At 45.2% G+C, this 16,675-nt stretch overlaps 1 protein-coding gene across 2 annotated transcripts in view; it reads left to right on the top strand.

The window, feature by feature from the left end:
* The window catches only part of ep300b (EP300 lysine acetyltransferase b), a 33,431-nt gene that overhangs the window by 8,084 nt on the left and 8,672 nt on the right, over nt 1–16,675 (top strand). Inside the window, exons 4-24 of one of the 2 annotated variants that reach the window (XM_076753598.1) lie at nt 424–727; nt 1,218–1,331; nt 1,528–1,770; nt 2,119–2,224; nt 2,332–2,460; nt 2,593–2,710; nt 2,855–3,038; nt 3,370–3,447; nt 4,343–4,428; nt 4,703–4,855; nt 5,453–6,028; nt 6,480–6,716; nt 6,887–7,082; nt 7,634–7,752; nt 10,050–10,289; nt 10,962–11,050; nt 12,155–12,235; nt 12,653–12,709; nt 13,615–13,692; nt 14,233–14,300; nt 15,490–15,640. In XM_076753598.1, the coding sequence (XP_076609713.1) occupies nt 424–727; nt 1,218–1,331; nt 1,528–1,770; nt 2,119–2,224; nt 2,332–2,460; nt 2,593–2,710; nt 2,855–3,038; nt 3,370–3,447; nt 4,343–4,428; nt 4,703–4,855; nt 5,453–6,028; nt 6,480–6,716; nt 6,887–7,082; nt 7,634–7,752; nt 10,050–10,289; nt 10,962–11,050; nt 12,155–12,235; nt 12,653–12,709; nt 13,615–13,692; nt 14,233–14,300; nt 15,490–15,640 (3,407 nt within the window). Of the gene's footprint in view, nt 1–423; nt 728–1,217; nt 1,332–1,527; nt 1,771–2,118; nt 2,225–2,331; nt 2,461–2,592; nt 2,711–2,854; nt 3,039–3,369; nt 3,448–4,342; nt 4,429–4,702; nt 4,856–5,452; nt 6,029–6,479; nt 6,717–6,886; nt 7,083–7,633; nt 7,753–10,049; nt 10,290–10,961; nt 11,051–12,124; nt 12,236–12,652; nt 12,710–13,614; nt 13,693–14,232; nt 14,301–15,489; nt 15,641–16,675 lie in introns of both variants that reach the window. The other variant, XM_076753597.1, reaches the window with a different exon arrangement.

The following is a 16,675-nucleotide window of genomic DNA, read 5'->3' as shown; positions in this document are numbered from 1 at the left end:
TTAGACGCTCGTCTCCTGTTTTTGATCATAGAATAGCTGCAAACGTAGTTCTGAAACTGACTATTTGCTCCTTTTGCTCACAGAGCATTTAAGATTTCATTAGTTAGAGTTAGTAACTTTCAGCTGTTAAAGGTATTAGACAAAAGACGTGGACTTTGCTACAATGATTAAAAGCTTTACAAGTTCTTTCAACAGTTAACGCTTCATCTATATCACGTAGACAGACTAGTAATGGTGACGTTAGAAAATCTGCTACACTTATACATTTTTTTCCAGATGTAGGACCACGAAGTGTAGGAAACATTAGTCGCTGTTAGTTGTCAAGCTGTGATTAAATTAGCCAATGGAAGTGACACCTGATCAATGCAGTGTTGTAAATAATACTTATTCTTAAAGTCGTCTTTGCCTCTCGTCTGTCCGAAGACCGCTCAGCAGCCGCAGCCGACAGCAGTCGGTGGCGTGTCCGTCGGCGGAGCAGCAGCGGTGGGAGGGGCCCAGGTCGGGCTCGGTGCCGTCGGGGCGGGTCCTGGCGCAGCACCCCCTACCGCAGACCCCGAGAAACGGAAGCTGATCCAACAACAGCTGGTCCTCTTGCTGCACGCGCACAAGTGCCAGCGGAGGGAGCAGGCCAATGGGGAAGTGCGGCAGTGCAACCTGCCTCACTGCCGCACCATGAAGAACGTGCTCAACCACATGACTCATTGCCAGGCTGGCAAGTCCTGCCAGGGTGAGTCTGCTGAATTATGCTGATTGCCGGCTTTATGGTGTGTGGTTTATATAAACACTAGGCAGTGTTTAAAGTTGTCATGTATCTGCAGCAATTCATTTTTTCTTTTTTAGCTTGTTCTTGTTTGTTGTTTATGTCCCTCTTGGTTTGTCTTCCAGTTATTTGTTGTATCAGAATGAGTTCTTCTCTCTCTAGCTGGCTGTTCTACTGTAATTTTTCCTTTCTCCTTCCCTCATCTGGACATAGTTTTCTTGTCCTGAATGACTCATACAGTAACTTTCTTAGTCTCTGGCTTCTCTCTCTTTCTTTTGACTCTTCTGACTGTTTTCCTTTTTTTTCTCTCATCCTTTTCTTGTCTCATCATTCATCTCCCTCCTTTACTCATTCACCATTTCTCCTTTCACTTGTTCTCCCTCTCTCTGGCCCTCCTGTTTTTCACTTCTCTTCCCTTTTCTCAAACTTCTCTCCCTTTCTGTCTCCTCTCCCCCAGTGGCGCACTGTGCCTCATCCAGACAGATCATTTCTCATTGGAAGAATTGCACACGACATGACTGTCCTGTATGCCTGCCACTGAAAAACGCTGGAGACAAGAGGAATCAGCAGTGTGAGTGTCTCTGTGTGTCTTGAGCAGTATGCATGCTCATTGCTCTTATTGAATTATTACACATCATCTGCCTTGAAATGATTGAACTTTAACTTAACGCTGAAGTGCTGTACAGTAGGCCTGAATCTACAGATCCTCACACTTTGTTATCTCTTCACCTCTCTGTCTCCCATCAACACCCTCGTTCTCTTGACAGCTCTTGTCAACAGTGCAGGGGTGGGTTTGGTGAACGCTTTAGGTTCAGGGGTGCCTGGTGGACAGTCCAACACTCCCAACCTGAACCCTCCCAACCAGATTGACCCCAGCTCCATAGAGAGGGCCTACGCTGCTCTGGGTCTCACTTACCAGGGCAACCAGATGCCACAGCAGCCACCGCAGGCCAACATGCCAAACCAGGGGCTGCAGGGCCAGCCTGGGATGAGGCCTCTAAACACCATGGGTTAGTTTGTCATGTCATTGTGCATGTTACAAATGATATGGTAACCTATTAGGACCACTGCGTGTGACAAAATAATCTCAAATCAAAGGTCCGCGTACCTGATTTTTTCAGAGCGATCAAGCACATCTCATGGTTTTTAATCTGTAAATGTTGCAGGCTCAGGTGTCACCACAGGACCTCTGTGTGAAACTTAAGTAACTTGATAACAGGTGTTTGTATAGAATGGATTATCCTCCATGATCTCTTCCAGCTGTTCATTGACTCCTGGTCAACATCTTTGTTACTTAAGTTTGACTTTTAATGGATACAAAAGCATATCCTTCAAACTCTATATCTGTCTCTTTGCAGGAGGAAACTCTATGGGAGTGAATGGTGGAGTGGGTGTGCAACCCCCCAACCAGCAGTCCAGCCTACTGCCAAACGCCATGTTGCACAGCAACATGAATGCACAGAGGTAGGACTGCGTTTCATTGGTCACAGCTTTTTACTTCTTGCTGCTGTCATATAAGAGACTTTAAAGTCTTACTCCTTCCTTCCCTTCTTGTCTGTCGCTTTCCCTAGCTTGATGAATGATGGTGTGGGGAACCTGGGCTCCATGCCCACGGCGACTCCTCCTTCTGCTGCAGGCATGAGGAAGTCTTGGCATGAAGACATCACGCAGGACCTTCGCAACCACCTTGTTCACAAGCTGTGAGTCTTATGACCTGCAAGTTCCCTCAGAAAATCTCAGTATGAATGAGAGCTGGATGTGAATTTTAGTGCCTGTGCCCTCAATTTAACTGTCACTGTATGTCTTTTCTGTTTCTGCATGTGTGAGAGCAGCGTGCAGGCTATCTTCCCTACTCCGGATCCGGCTGCGCTGAAGGATCGGCGGATGGAGAATTTGGTGGCTTACGCTCGAAAAGTAGAGGGGGACATGTACGAGTCGGCCAACAGTAGGGTAAGGAACGCGTGTAGAGTGTAAGGTATTGTAGTATAATCATCAGCTTCCACTTCAGGGATGAGGCCGTAGAAGTATTTATTTTGTGCACTGTAGTGATGTATCCTGTCACATCCTTCCTCTCTTATGTTGCATCCCTTCTAGGCCGAGTATTACCACCTGCTGGCAGAGAAGATCTACAAGATCCAGAAGGAGCTGGAGGAGAAGAGGAGGACGCGACTCCAGAAGCAGGGCATGATGCCGGGACAACCTGGCATAGCCTCGCCAGGCCTCCCACAGGGGCCGCCCAGCATGGGACAGCCGCCCATGGCCCCGGGGCAACCCACAAGTATGTACACATACTGTTTTGACCTCCCTCACACACTTCTGTATGTGTAGACACACACACTCTGCTGGCATATAAATAATTGAAAAGAATTTGACCGCTCTGCTTTTAGATCAGTGACATTCATGTTGCTTGGCATGCACCTATGTACATTAACACTGATACGAAACACTGAACAGAAAAGAGAACAGGCACACGTGCACACCTCTTCTCATACATTCAAGTATGATGACGTTTGTTTGCACCACTCTACAGTTATTTCCCTCACCCTTTAAACACATTTCAGTCGTCTGTGGTTTTACTGTGATCCATGTAACTCTTCTCACCCTGTCAGACGGTCCTCACGCTGATCCGTCCATGGTCCGCCCGGCCGGACCCAATCAGATGGTCAACAGGATGCAGAACCCAGCAGGTGCGTGTCTGATAAGTGTAATTGGCATAATTACAAATGCTTTGTTGTGCTCTGTTGTTAGCCTGTTAGCACATTAACCCTGACTACGCTTTTTGCCTCAGCACGAAAGTAAATTTCACCAGTAGAAATCTTGTCTGACTGGCCATGTTTTGTGCATTTGCTGATGTTACTTTATAGCAATTGTGAGTGACAACGTCAGCAAACACGCTAACCTTAATCCACAGTTTTCCGGTCTGTGGTGTCCCATTCAAAATGCTTCCACACTTCAGATGTTATGGCGTCATGATCGTCTGTTCAGCAGGCTCACCATTTTTCTCCATTTTGTGTTAGCAAAGAGAACAATACTGCCCTCCAAAGGTCAAATGCTGTAACTACATATGTGCTAACTAGACAGCTAAAATAAGAGGTGCTATGTCAAGTGGCAAGCTAGCTTGTGAAATCGCTGCAGCTTGCCTCAGCTAAAACCAAAGCTAAGTCTGGTTATTGATTTTCCCTGAGCTGTTATCTGTAAATGAAAGTTCATCCATTTTGATTAACTAACATACTGATATTCACTTAGTCATATGGATATACTTTGTTATCCCACATAATTAAATAAAGCAGTGGCTAAATAATGAAAAAAATGACGATTTTTTTGTTAGAATAATCAGCCTGAAAAGACAGAAAATGAAAACACTCCAAACTTTCTGTTTTACAGTTTGCCCTCCAACCTGAAAACTTTAAACCATCAGTGCATGCAATGGGTCAGGCTGACCCCCCAATGGAGTACACAGTCTAACACAGTCAAATGTTTGTTTTTCCCCATTCAAACAACCTGGTATGAACACACCATCAGTGTTTTCATTTCTTCCCTCTCATTTTGACATGTCTCATTTCTGTCCCCCTTCGCTTTTAGGAATGAACCAATTTGGTCAAATGGGGATGCCATCGATGGGTCAGAGGTCGACGCCTCCTCTTCCTCTTAATGCTCCAATGAACCAGGTTGGCACTGCTGTCACCATCTCTATCACAGATTACTTTAGGCTTATAGGAGCTTCATGCTTGAAAGTCACGGATGGATTGTTGATTTTATTTTAACTTTAAGTACTGTGAGACATCTCAGCTGTGATCTGTGAGGAGGAGGATGCACAAAAGGCAAAGAGACAGAAAAAACAGAAGAAGCACATTTAGTGTCTTCAAGATCACATTTGCCTTAAGAAATCTCTGTTTGCTGGAATGAGAAGACCTCACATGTCTCCTGTTGTCTTGTTTCCAGATGGGTATGGGACCAACACGGATGGGTCAGCCCAATGCCACGCAGTTACAGAACCAGTACCTCCCTGCAGGCCAGTTTCCCGGTTCCAGTCCTGGACGTGGTTCTGGTCCTGTTGGCATGAACCAGCCAGGAGCACAGACTGCTGTGCCACTGGTACGGATTAAGTGACAAACACTTGTAATGCAGAGATGAGTTTGACTGCCAAGGGCCTTTGCAAAAGCAGACAAAGGATGTGATTCAAACATGTCTTCAGGCGGATGTGGGAAACCTGCTGAGTGAAATCAAATGAGGACAAACATGGGCATCAACCCTCAGGGCCATTCTGCAGGAATTGATTTATATTGATGAATACTGTGTAATCAAATGAACTGTCTTCAGGATTTTGGCTCATAATTCTTGACCGCTGTGAGAGATGGATGACAGTTCTTTATTAGCTCTATGTAGAAGCTTTAAGACTGATTATTTGTGCTTTTTGGCAGGCATTACAATTTCATTAATTCATGTTCTAGCTTTCAAAGAGACTGATTGAAAATCAAGTGTCACACAGAAGTTCCAGAGTTGTGTGTCTCGCAAAGCCTTTCACTGTAATTGGTCAGACCCATGTTGTTTCTAATGGGTTCTCTCGTACTCTGGAGATCCATCTTTTCCAGAGATTCCTTTAAAAGTTTTTTTTTGTTTTTAGGTGAAAACCAGCAGGGACCCCTGGCTTTCCATCTTTCTCTAACCTCTGTGTCCTATCCTCTGTATCAGAACCAGATGTCAACGCCGCCTTCCCTCCCAGCCAGCAGCCCTGCAGCACAGTCTGCCCCTTCTGCTCCGGGGTCCGGAGCCCCTGGAAGTTCCATGGGGCCTGGTAGTGCCAGTGGTGCAGGGCCTTTACCCAGTCTGCCTCCATCCTCTACCTCCACCCAGCCCAACTCCTACCCTCACTGCCCACCCATCCGAACAAACTCCCCCTCACCAGCACGCAGCTTAACGCCTCAGCCGCATCAAACACCCCCCACGTTACCCAGATCTCAGACCCCACAGCCACAGACTCCTGGCACACCCCAGCTACCCCCTCCCCAGCACCCCCAGCAGCAGCAGCAACAACAACAACAACAACAACAACAACAACAACAACAGCAGCAGCAGCAGCAGCAGCAACAACAACAACAACAAGCTTCACAACAGCAGCCATCAGTGCAGGCGGTGAACTCTGAGAAGACCAATCACCTTCCACAGCAGACACTTGGGGGTGTGGCTTCCTCAGGCCCACAAGCAAGTCAGGCTTCTTCGGTGCCTACCCAGAATGCTCATGTGCCATTGCAGCTGCCTCAGACCCCAGTGAGTAGATCACCCTGCTTCACTTTCACCACTCTTTTCCCAACCCAGGCTCGCTTCCCTTAAACCACCTGTTGAAGCCTCGTTCAGTGACGCTCTCGGCTTCCTGCTGACTCTGGTTCAGTGAGCCTTTGGTTCTGAATTGCATGAGGTGCTTGCCGCTGTTACAGTAGCATGTGAGTCTAGTTATTCTGTAGCTTCATCTGTCACATAGGGAACAAGAAAAATGCATACAAATTAAAGTGAAAGGTTTGTGAGGGACCGCTTGAAAAACTCACTCAAACTATTTCACAAATGAGTTTGAGGAAGACTTAGAAGATCAAAAAGTCCATGATTTACAAAGTGAGTGGTGAGTGGATGTGGGAACATAACAAAAAACAAAACAATGTGCCTTTTTTGTGGATTCTAACTTTCCATTTCTAACCTTCTCTCCACCTCTGTCCTGTTGCCACAGCTATCTGCAAAGCCTTCACTGACTGCAGATGGTCAGGTGTCCTCTCCGGCCTCGGTCAGCAGCAGTACAGACCCCAGCTCCCAGCTCGCCCAGGCAGACTGTCCTGCTCCCAGCCAGGAAGACGTGAAAATGGAGGTGAAGAAGGAGGAGGAGGACGAAGGGGCTGAGAGCCAAGGAGAAGGCAAGGGGAAGATGGGAAAGGGTCAGCCTGACATGAAGACGGAGGAGAAACCAGAGGTAAAAATGTCCACGCTGACTTACCGACGCTCTCATGGCGGTGTCTGAAAATCGTGGAAAAGTCTTAATGTCTGACATGTTTTGACTAGAGTTTAGTATCATTTCTTTTTAGGTCTTCATATTCCGTTTTTTTTAGAATCATCATGCTGACACTTGAATTTTCCTCTCAGATAAAGAAAGAGAAGCCGTCAGGAGATGGGTGTAAAGGTGAGCCCATGGATACATCTTCATCCTCGGTGTCATCGTCAGTAGCAACAGGTGAAGACAAGAAGCCGGAGGTGAAGAAAGAGCCCAAAGAGGAAGAGGAGGGGTCAGGGTCAACAGCCACTAACAGCTCCCCAGCCAGCGCCCAGAGCAAGAAGAAAAGTAAGTTTGATGATGATGTTTGAATGGAAATGATGTGATCAGAGGATCCACTTAAGGAGGCGGAGCAGGGAGTAAAACTTGCTCCACAAAAGACGAATGGTTTGCAGACAGTTTTGAGACAGAGGTCAAAGGTATAAATGGCATCTGTTGAATAAAATTGTATGAATTTACACAGTGCTGGCTGGGCTGGCGATAGTTATCTCACCCACCAGCCCTGTGAGTCGTAGTGGAGCGGTGAGTAAACATAGCTCCAAACTTTAACATAGTGGTTCGTTGAAATTTGATTCACTCAAGGCTTGTAGCCATCAGTGTGCGATATGCCTGAAAGCACCGGTGCCTTTAGTTTTGTCTGTGTAAAGTCCTACACACCGACTGTGTCTTGATACACCTTAACTCGGCTGTTTAACGATCACATGATGCAGTCGGTGGAGTTTTACTGGCAGCCGTCCTCAGATGCAGCAGAGAGGAGAGGCTCCCTCTCGTCTCCCTCCACCTTCCATCTTTAAACCTCTTTCATTTCTCATTTGTTTTTCTCACTCCCTCACTTCCAGTCTTTAAGCCGGAGGAGCTGCGTCAGGCTCTCATGCCCACCCTGGAAGCTTTGTACCGGCAGGACCCTGAGTCCCTTCCCTTCCGTCAGCCGGTGGACCCCCAGTTACTGGGAATACCCGTACGTATTCGAACTAGTAACAAAACTAACCTGGTAAGGGACTGCACTGGCTGCCATTTTGCTTCAACTCCTCTGAAAACGTAGCTTTTATTTATTTATGTTTCCTTTTTTCATCTTAAATGTTTTTCCTTCTTTGTCATAGTTGTCATATTTTCTGGATTTATTTCATATATTTGCCTCCAGTTTTCTTTAATCTTTTTGTTAGTTTTTCTTCCATTGCATGTCAGAAGTTAAGAAAATGAGATTTTGAAAAGTGTGTTTATGGCTGTCTGTGTGAGCGCGTGTGTCTGTGTGCTCTCTTTTTTTGAAACTTCTTGTCATTTATAAATCAAAGCAATGACTCTTATGAACATTTGCCTTTACTTTGAAACTGTAGTGAAGGACAAAAAGTAAATGATAAATGCAAATCAGATAAACAACTAAAAGTTTGGCTGAGTAATTACAGATTTTGACATTAAAATTTAGGGTTTTTTATCTTTATTATTATATTACATGGCCCAAGAATCGCAGTATTAGTACTAATTAATTCATAGCTGTTTGTCTTTCATCGCACTCCAAACCCAGTGAGGAGAGAATGGAGACATGTCAACACTGTATTTCCATGAGCAAAGTCCAAAGGATTTGGTTTAACCATGGTTCATGAGCCAATTGCTTTCATTTATCACTTTAATCTTGTTTGACGTTTGTCTTTTCCACATCAAATTTTTAGGTTTTCATTTGAATCTTGATTTTGGTAGTCTCCATCCTAGTACTCCATTGCTAGCGTTCTAGTTCAGTTCCTCACCAGTAGTAGTGTGTCGGTGTTCAGGTGGGCAGTGTGTAGAGGTGGGACAATACCTTTACCCTCATTGCATACAAATTAGGGGATAAAGGAGAACTTGATAAGCCTCAATATGTGCTCAAATAGAGGAAAAGTCATTGTTGCATTGAAAACGGAGTGACAGCGTCCGTCTTCCCGCTGCCTCGTGCAGTTTGATAAATGCCAGTTTTAGAGCGCTGATGAGCAAGCACCAGGCTATTGGCTCGCCTCCCTTCAGGAACCTCCACAGTCAAGTGATGCAACTTTCCTCTGTTGTATAATCACGCAGCGTCATATTCACATAATCATTCGGCCGCTTATTAAAAGCGTAAGATCCTCACAGCCTGGTTGGATTTCTAATCACTGTTGTGATATTAATGAGAAATGTGGCTCTGGAGGCTGACATGGTAATATGCATCACTTGTTTGTTCATGTGAGTGGATCCATTCAGAGATGAGGGTCTGTTTCCTAACTCTTGTTGCCATGGTGACACCGAGATGGACCCTGCTCTTTGAAACTCACACCTCCTCCTCTCTTTTTTTTTTTTTTTTTTTTTGAATCTCTAAAAAGCCTTTCATTTCCTCGCCCTCTTCTCCGCTGCTTTCTCAAATGGCGTTAGAGTTAGAGACAAAGCGGAGGGCAGACGACGGGAAAAGGAAAACAACTCGGAGGCTCATCCGTCCCTCTTACATTTGCTTCACCTCAGCACTGTTGGCTTTAACTCTGCCATCATCTTGCCACTCACGCTGCTGGCATTGTTAACGCCAACCACTCTGATGCTCAGAACAGTAAATCTGTGTCTGCCTGTTGCTGTTGCCGCTGCTCTGTTTCTTCTTGGTTTTGCACCTTGATTGCTTCCTGGGCCTGAAAGCTTTGTTTGCTTTCATTCTTCAGCAGAGAGCCATTCCCCCCAGCTGCTGGACAGTGTCCAGCACTGAGTTGCAAAATGAGCAAACGCACTTTTAACTCAAATTGACGATTTGAGATGATTTCCGTAAGGCTTGCTTCAGTTGCAGTAGTAGTAGTTGCAGTCCTGTAAAATGCGATCTTATCCGTCATTTTTTGGACTGTGGTTATATGAGCAGCAGAGGACCGGACAGACTTGTGGCGGTCGCCTGGTCCCTGTTTGCAGCACAGATCGGTCTTAAACTGTAGGGTGCAAAGCGGAGAGCTGGAGGGCAGAAGTTGTCATGTCTCTCTGTTTGCACGCGAACCTTCTTCTCTGCAGCGCTCAACAACATTGTCCCCCTGCACCCTCTTCTCTCCCTACTCTGGTCCCACCCGGTCGACGCCTTCATCACACCTTCACCTGATGACCACAACGCTGATGATGATGATGATGATGATGATGATCATACTCTTCTCCCCCATCTCTCTCATCTTGGTCCCTCGGACGACCAAACCCTCCCGCCATCTCGCTGCTCTCTCTTCTCTCCCTCCTCTGACCCTTTTTAACTCCTGAACTTTACCTCCACCTGCCACTCGAATCCCAAACCAGGACTACTTTGACATCGTGAAGAACCCCATGGACCTGTCGACCATCAAGCGGAAGCTGGACACGGGACAGTACCAAGAGCCTTGGCAGTACGTCGAGGATATCTGGCTGATGTTCAACAACGCCTGGCTGTACAACCGCAAGACGTCCCGCGTCTACAAGTACTGCTCCAAGCTGGCTGAAGTGTTTGAGTCGGAGATCGATCCCGTCATGCAGGGCCTGGGATACTGTTGTGGGAGGAAGGTGAGTCACGAGCTTTTCTTCTTCTAAACTTGATCCCACTCTTCGTGTATGTACGATGAATGTGAAGCTACAGCTAGCAGACATTTAGCTTAGCATAAAGACTAGAAACAGGGTGAACCAGCTAGTCTGGCTCTGTCCAAGGGTAACAAAACCCTCCTACAAGTACCGCTAAAGCTCGCTAATTAATGCGTTATATCTCGTTTGTTTAATCTTTACAAAAGCCGAAATGTAAAAACAACAATTGGCCATTTTAGGAAGGCTTTGTGTCGGACTATTTCTTGGCGGGCAGCAGTAACTTCCTGGAGTCTGTGGCAGCTGCTTGGCAGCGGCTTGCAGCCAAGAAATAGATTAAACAAAGACGATATAACGTGTTAATTAGACAGTTTTAGACATGCTGGTTGTTGGGTTTTCTTACCTTTGGATGAGACAGACTGGCTGTGTCGTTTCTGGTCTTTATGCTGTCGCTTCTGATTTAACAGACAGTTATGAGAGTGCTATCGATCTCGTCTAACTCTCCTCCAGAAAGTGATTAAGAGTATTTCCCAGCCAAGAGTTTAGTCTTTGTGCATCATAGCACTATGCGTGTGTGAGGACTGTACGAATAACCGGTGTCATGTGTTCAGTTTGTGGTCAGCGAGTCTGCAAACAACTTTTTTCCCGTCTCTTTTGCAGTTTGAGTTTTCCCCCCAAACTCTATGCTGCTATGGAAAACAATTATGCACCATCCAACGTGACGCTGCTTATTTTAGCTACCAGAACAGGTAAGGGCTGTCTGCACATTGGAACACGAGCACACAGAGATCACACACACGAATGGCATTCATGAAGTGTTAGAATACATTGTAGCAGCCATTGAGATCAGCTTGTCCGTGTCTTGTATTTTGCACATTGGTGGTATGCTGTAGGAAATCTAATCGATCAGTGCAATCACAGATGAGTTTTAATTTGGCTTCAACTGGTTACCCTGGCACCATCTCCATTTTCATAGTTCACCATTTTAATTTTCATTATGTTGTCATTCATAAAGTGGGCTCCTGTCTTCCCCGGCACTTATTCTTTATTTGTTACACCATTATTTCCCACTGAGTAAATTTACATGCACAACGCTTGACGGCTTGCATTCTCTGATATTTGCTTGCTCAAATAGAGGGGAGTGGGGAAATATCCATCCTCACCAGCAGAAGAAGGTTCCCACTTTATAAATGATGTGAAAGGATGATGGGTCTCTGTTGCTTTATTTATTTTTCTCATCCACCCTTTCATGTTTGGAGACTCGTATCCTCACTCCCTTCCTCCTCCACAGCTCCTAGTGGTCTCTCATGTTGCTGTAATGTTGTTGTTGTTTACCACTGGACGTGTGACGCTAATCTTTGCTTTGCCTTGGCTCTCTGTCCTCTGTTGGTTGTTGTTCACATCTTGTCCGTCCCTCCCTCCCCCATGTCCCCCCTCTCCCTCTCTGTCCCCTCCATTGTCCTCGTCTGACCTGTAACGATTTATTTCACGCTTTTTTAATATTCATTTTGACCTCCCCTCCCCTCCCCCATCTCCCTTCCCTTCTCCCCTTCTCTCCCTCCTTTTTTAACGCTTGTGATGTCTGCATTGGCCTGTTTTGGTGTGACCAATCATCCACAACAAAATTTACGCGCAAAATCAAAACACCCGCCCACACAAAAACCCTGCATCACGATTGGCTGCTTCCTCCTGGCGACGACCTACCTTGCCCTCTGCCTCCTCCTGTGTGTCCGCCCCCTGGCCTGTCCTGCCCTGCCCTGATTGGCGGCTGCTTCTTCGTGCCCTCTCTGTGATTGGCTGTGCTGATGGTGGCGAACGTGTAGTTCACCAAAATATGGGCTTCTTGCTGACAGGTACCACTTCTGTGAGAAGTGTTTCAACGAAATCCAAGGAGAGAGTGTTTCCCTGGGGGACGACCCCTCCCAGCCTCAGACGTGAGTACCATCACCACACAGTGATCCCATCTGTAACTTAGAGTTTCTCAAGTATCATGAATAGCTTTAACTTTGGAATTGCTTGAAACTGTGTCTGGACTTCAGCTTTAGTCTGGATTGCAGTTTGGTTAAAGTGTATTTAAACATACAATCCTCATTTCTTTATCTTTGTCGTGTTGGCTCATTTTACCATCTTATAGTAACCATGTTGTTATATCAAAAGCCCCTACTCTTAACTCTGACAACAGTACAGTCCAACAACATGCAGTGATGACATATGTAGCTCGTTGGCACATTTTGAATTCCTCTACACTTGTTGTGAATTGAAGATGGAGGACTCTGCACACGGCCTGCACTCTTTGGGGGATTACCTTGTTGCGTCTGTTACAGCAGTTTGTTTTCTGATATTTCCCACAGGTCCATCAACAAAGACCAGTTCCAACGAAAGAAGAACGACACGCTCGACCCTGAATTGTATGTCCTCTTCTTAACTCCTCAACTTTCTTTTATAGATCATTTTGCACCATCTCTGTGAAGCTGCAAGATGCTGTGACTTTGTGTATTTAGGTTGAATTGCATCATGATTTTAGATTCTTTGATAAAAAGTATACTATGCAGGAGTAGTCTGTTACTGTAAGTACAAGCACAACATTCAAACTTGGCCCTTCGTCTCACCTCAGCACCTCCAGAAGCTCACTGCTTGTACAAACTGCAAGCTGCTGTTGTTGGAACATTGCATTTGTTGGAGTGGAAAAGTAGATACTTAAGCAAGCTAACTAAGCTAACGGCCGGGACCTACCTGTCCAACAGGAAACAGGCCAACTCTGCGTCACTCTTCATCCCCATCCTCTCCTTCAGTGAAAGCCAAACCAAGATTCACTCTTGTTTTGGACCTTGTTTTGTCTGCTCGGTGTTTCGCCTCGCTGTATTCCCATTTTCGTAGCTTACTCTTGGATATGTGCTGCTTACTGTCTGGCACTTTTGTGCTTTTATTGCCTGGGAGCTACACATCCACTGCCCAAAGTTTGCTGCTCAGAAACATCCCAAGCACAGCAAAAGAAGAAGACAATAAGAAAACACAGTCAGAGGGCAGCGTCTCAGCAGATAAACACACTGCCGCACACTTCTAGTGGCTCACAAGTGATGACTGAGAGGAATTCATTTTGTAACAGTCAATTAATGGGTTTTTTTTTATATAGGAAAATCCTGCATAGTATACCTTTTTGTCATCGTCTTGTACTTCTTTACTGTGATTGCTCACTTAGCATCTTTTGTAGCTTGTGCAGAGGAACAAACAGGGTATTTACATCATGTGTGACATGTTGCCTATTAACTTTGGATTCTGCGTCTGTCTTTGTCTTCTCATTCTCTCTGCTCAGGCTTGTGGAATGTATTGACTGCGGTCGTAAAATGCACCAGATTTGTGTCCTGCATAATGAAACCATATGGCCCTCCGGGTGAGTCAGCTATGACACACGCACACACGCACGCACACACACGCACACACACACACACACACACGCTCTGTACATTCTGTTACATGACTCGATCTGGAAAATACATTTGGCCTTGCGTATTGCTTGACAAGCCTCAGAATCATCCAAAACATAAATGTAATGCTTGAAAAGTAGAACTATTAAGTCTGAACACACATTTCAATGCAAACTGTTAAAAATCACACACAGTTCCCACAGTTTGAGGTGCAGTTTGGACAATGAAAATGCCTCTCGGTGTGGCAGCGATGGATGCACATGTAAATAAAGTCCTGCAGCTCCAGCGTAGAGTGGGAGTCTCCTTCATGTGTGGTCTGTTTGTAATTAAAAGACATCAGCAATTTCAGTCATTATAGTTGTTTAAGTAAAGGAAGACCGACACGAAAGGCTAAGTCATCTGCTTCATTAAAGCCACTTAATTACTGTCATTGGTGTTAATTGTGACAGAGTTGGTGGTAACCTGCAAATTTAACCATTTACTATTTACTTCCTCCCAAACCACAGCTTTGTATGTGACAACTGCCTCAAAAAGGCCAATAAGACGCGGAAAGAGAACAAATATGCAGCCAAAAGTAAGTGCAGTACTGCTGAGCTTCCGGCTCGCTTCATGTCTGTGTCTTGTGTCTGTGCCTGCCCCCTTCCCTTCATTCTCTTTGAGCCATGATACCAACACTAATGAAAACTCAAACCATGTTAACAATGAGTTATGGATCTATTACTTTTACATTGTAGGGTCTGTTTTAACTAAGTTTGTCAAGTTAGAAATAATCTTTTGAGTTGATTCATGGCTGCCTGGATCACATCTTCTAGCCTGGAGTTCAGCAGCTGGACTGTTTTAATGTCAGTCTGTTGTCACTCTGTACTCACTGTAAATTCGTTAATGTGGAGTTTTACAAACAGAGGAAGTCAGAGAAAAGAGAAAACAAAGAAGGCAAATTTGCCAAATCATGAAGAGAGATGCGCAGATGGTGAGATGGACAAAAGGTTCGCATACGAAAGCAAAGAGAAGGACAGAGCGCAAGTTTCTGAAGTTATATCACCACCACCAAGTGTCCAAACAAACAAAAAGAGCTGTATGAGTAACTGAATACTTAATACTTAAAAGGATTTTTAAGGATCAAAATCAGTCATCAGGATACAGGTGATGCATAATATATTAAAGGAAGTGTTCACAATTGTGGGATATAACACTTCTTTCTTGAGTAACATGACAAGACTGATACCACTCTCATGTTTGTACAGTAAATAAGTCATTAAATAATATTTACTTGCAGTAGTTTAAAGTCAAGTCTTGTCATCCCTGAGTTTGCCAGGAAACCAGCAGAGAAATGTCTGGTCCCGGCCAAGAAAAGTCTGACACATAACCGCCTTAAACCACAAAATGCTGTTTTCGCACTTCAGTTTTTGTACAGCTTGAACAAACAAGATACAATATGTTAATTAGTGCTTAATTAATAAGCTTTAGAGATGCTGGTAAGCAGATTTCATTACCTTTGGACACAGCCAGACTCGCTGTTTCCTCTTGTTTCCAGTCTTGGTCGTAGCTTAATATCTACTGTACAGACTTGTGTGGTATAAATCTCGTTTAAGTCGCGGTAAGAAAGCAAATCGTATTTCCCAAAATGCACTTTAGCTGCTGTTGTGTGGAGCTCTGTTTTAGAGGCCCCATGCTTACACAGGTTGTGTCTCATCAGTCTGAAAGGTTGAGGCAAAGGGTGTATTCCACCTCCCGTTCTTCATCCCTCTTCCTGTCTGTTGCAGGGCTTCCTCAGACCAAGCTGGGGAGCTATTTGGAGTCACGAATAAACGACTTCCTCAAGCGGCAGAACCACCCTGAATCTGGCGAGGTCACCATCCGTGTGGTCCATGTCTCAGACAAGGTGGTTGAGGTCAAGCCGGGCATGAAGTCCAGGTAGGAGGTCGAATCTCCCTGCTGCTTCAGGTTTTGGGTGTGTGGTGAGGGGGAAGCACTGAATGGAATAAGACGAGCTTTAATTGCCCAGTTAACTAATCATGAAACACACTTTCACACTCAGACTGTACAGAAACAGAATAAAACTGACTGAAAGCCATCTTGGTTAGTCTATCTGCCGTTCCGTCACCAGCTCTGGTTTGGTCAAAATAAACCCTTAATTCACAGAGTTAGATGTTAAATTATCGTGGCTCTACATGCTGTTTGCTGTTGCTGGCCTCTTTGTGCGACTGGGCTCGCTGAGCAGGAGTCTGTTCCTGAACAGCAGCTTTCATTCGTTTTTCAGAGGCAAGCCATTAAATTAGCAAAATAAAATGATAGGAATTGGCCAAAAGGACATACTGGATAGCAGATATATTAGCAGATATATTTGTCCAGTTGGCCACCCCTAGCTGGACACATGTTAAAGTCAGCGGAGCCTGCACTGGGTTGAAGTTGGTTTACAGTTCGTGCTGAGCAGTTCGATTCATCAATGGAAGTGATCAGGGCTGTGAGGGGCAGCACCTCTCCAGGACCAGTTTCCTGAAGGAAACCGTGCACAAGTGGCAGCTCCTCCACACCAGTGTAACAACAAATGCCCAAGGTTGTTGTTGCTAGGCAACAGCAGGTTGGCCATGGTGCACAGTAGTGTAGGTACCAGACAAGTCTAGATGGAGAGTTCGTTGGCTGAGGTGTGAGTACTCTGGTGGAGCATAAGTGCAGATTAGCGACAAGTTTTATTTCAGAGGAAACAGATTTAACAGCCCACTAATGAATTTGAAGCCGCCCGTTGCTGCAGCTATACAGTAAAACATGTGGTTGTCTTGAAAATAGAGAAAATACAGATGCAGTCAGTAATCATTTGGGAAAAAAAAATACAATGGTTGTTTTCTCCAACATGCCACGTTGCATCTCATATTCTGTCCGCTCCCTTCAGTGTTCAACACTGCAGCTCCATCAAGAGGTGGTCATTTTCTCACTCTGAACCAGCTAATT

The sequence above is a fragment of the Chaetodon auriga genome, chromosome 16, assembly GCF_051107435.1.
Source record: "Chaetodon auriga isolate fChaAug3 chromosome 16, fChaAug3.hap1, whole genome shotgun sequence".
Classification (NCBI taxonomy): Eukaryota; Metazoa; Chordata; class Actinopteri; order Chaetodontiformes; family Chaetodontidae; genus Chaetodon; species Chaetodon auriga.
Note: the sequence above shows the minus strand (reverse complement) of the source record. Positions and strands in the feature narration are given on the sequence as shown.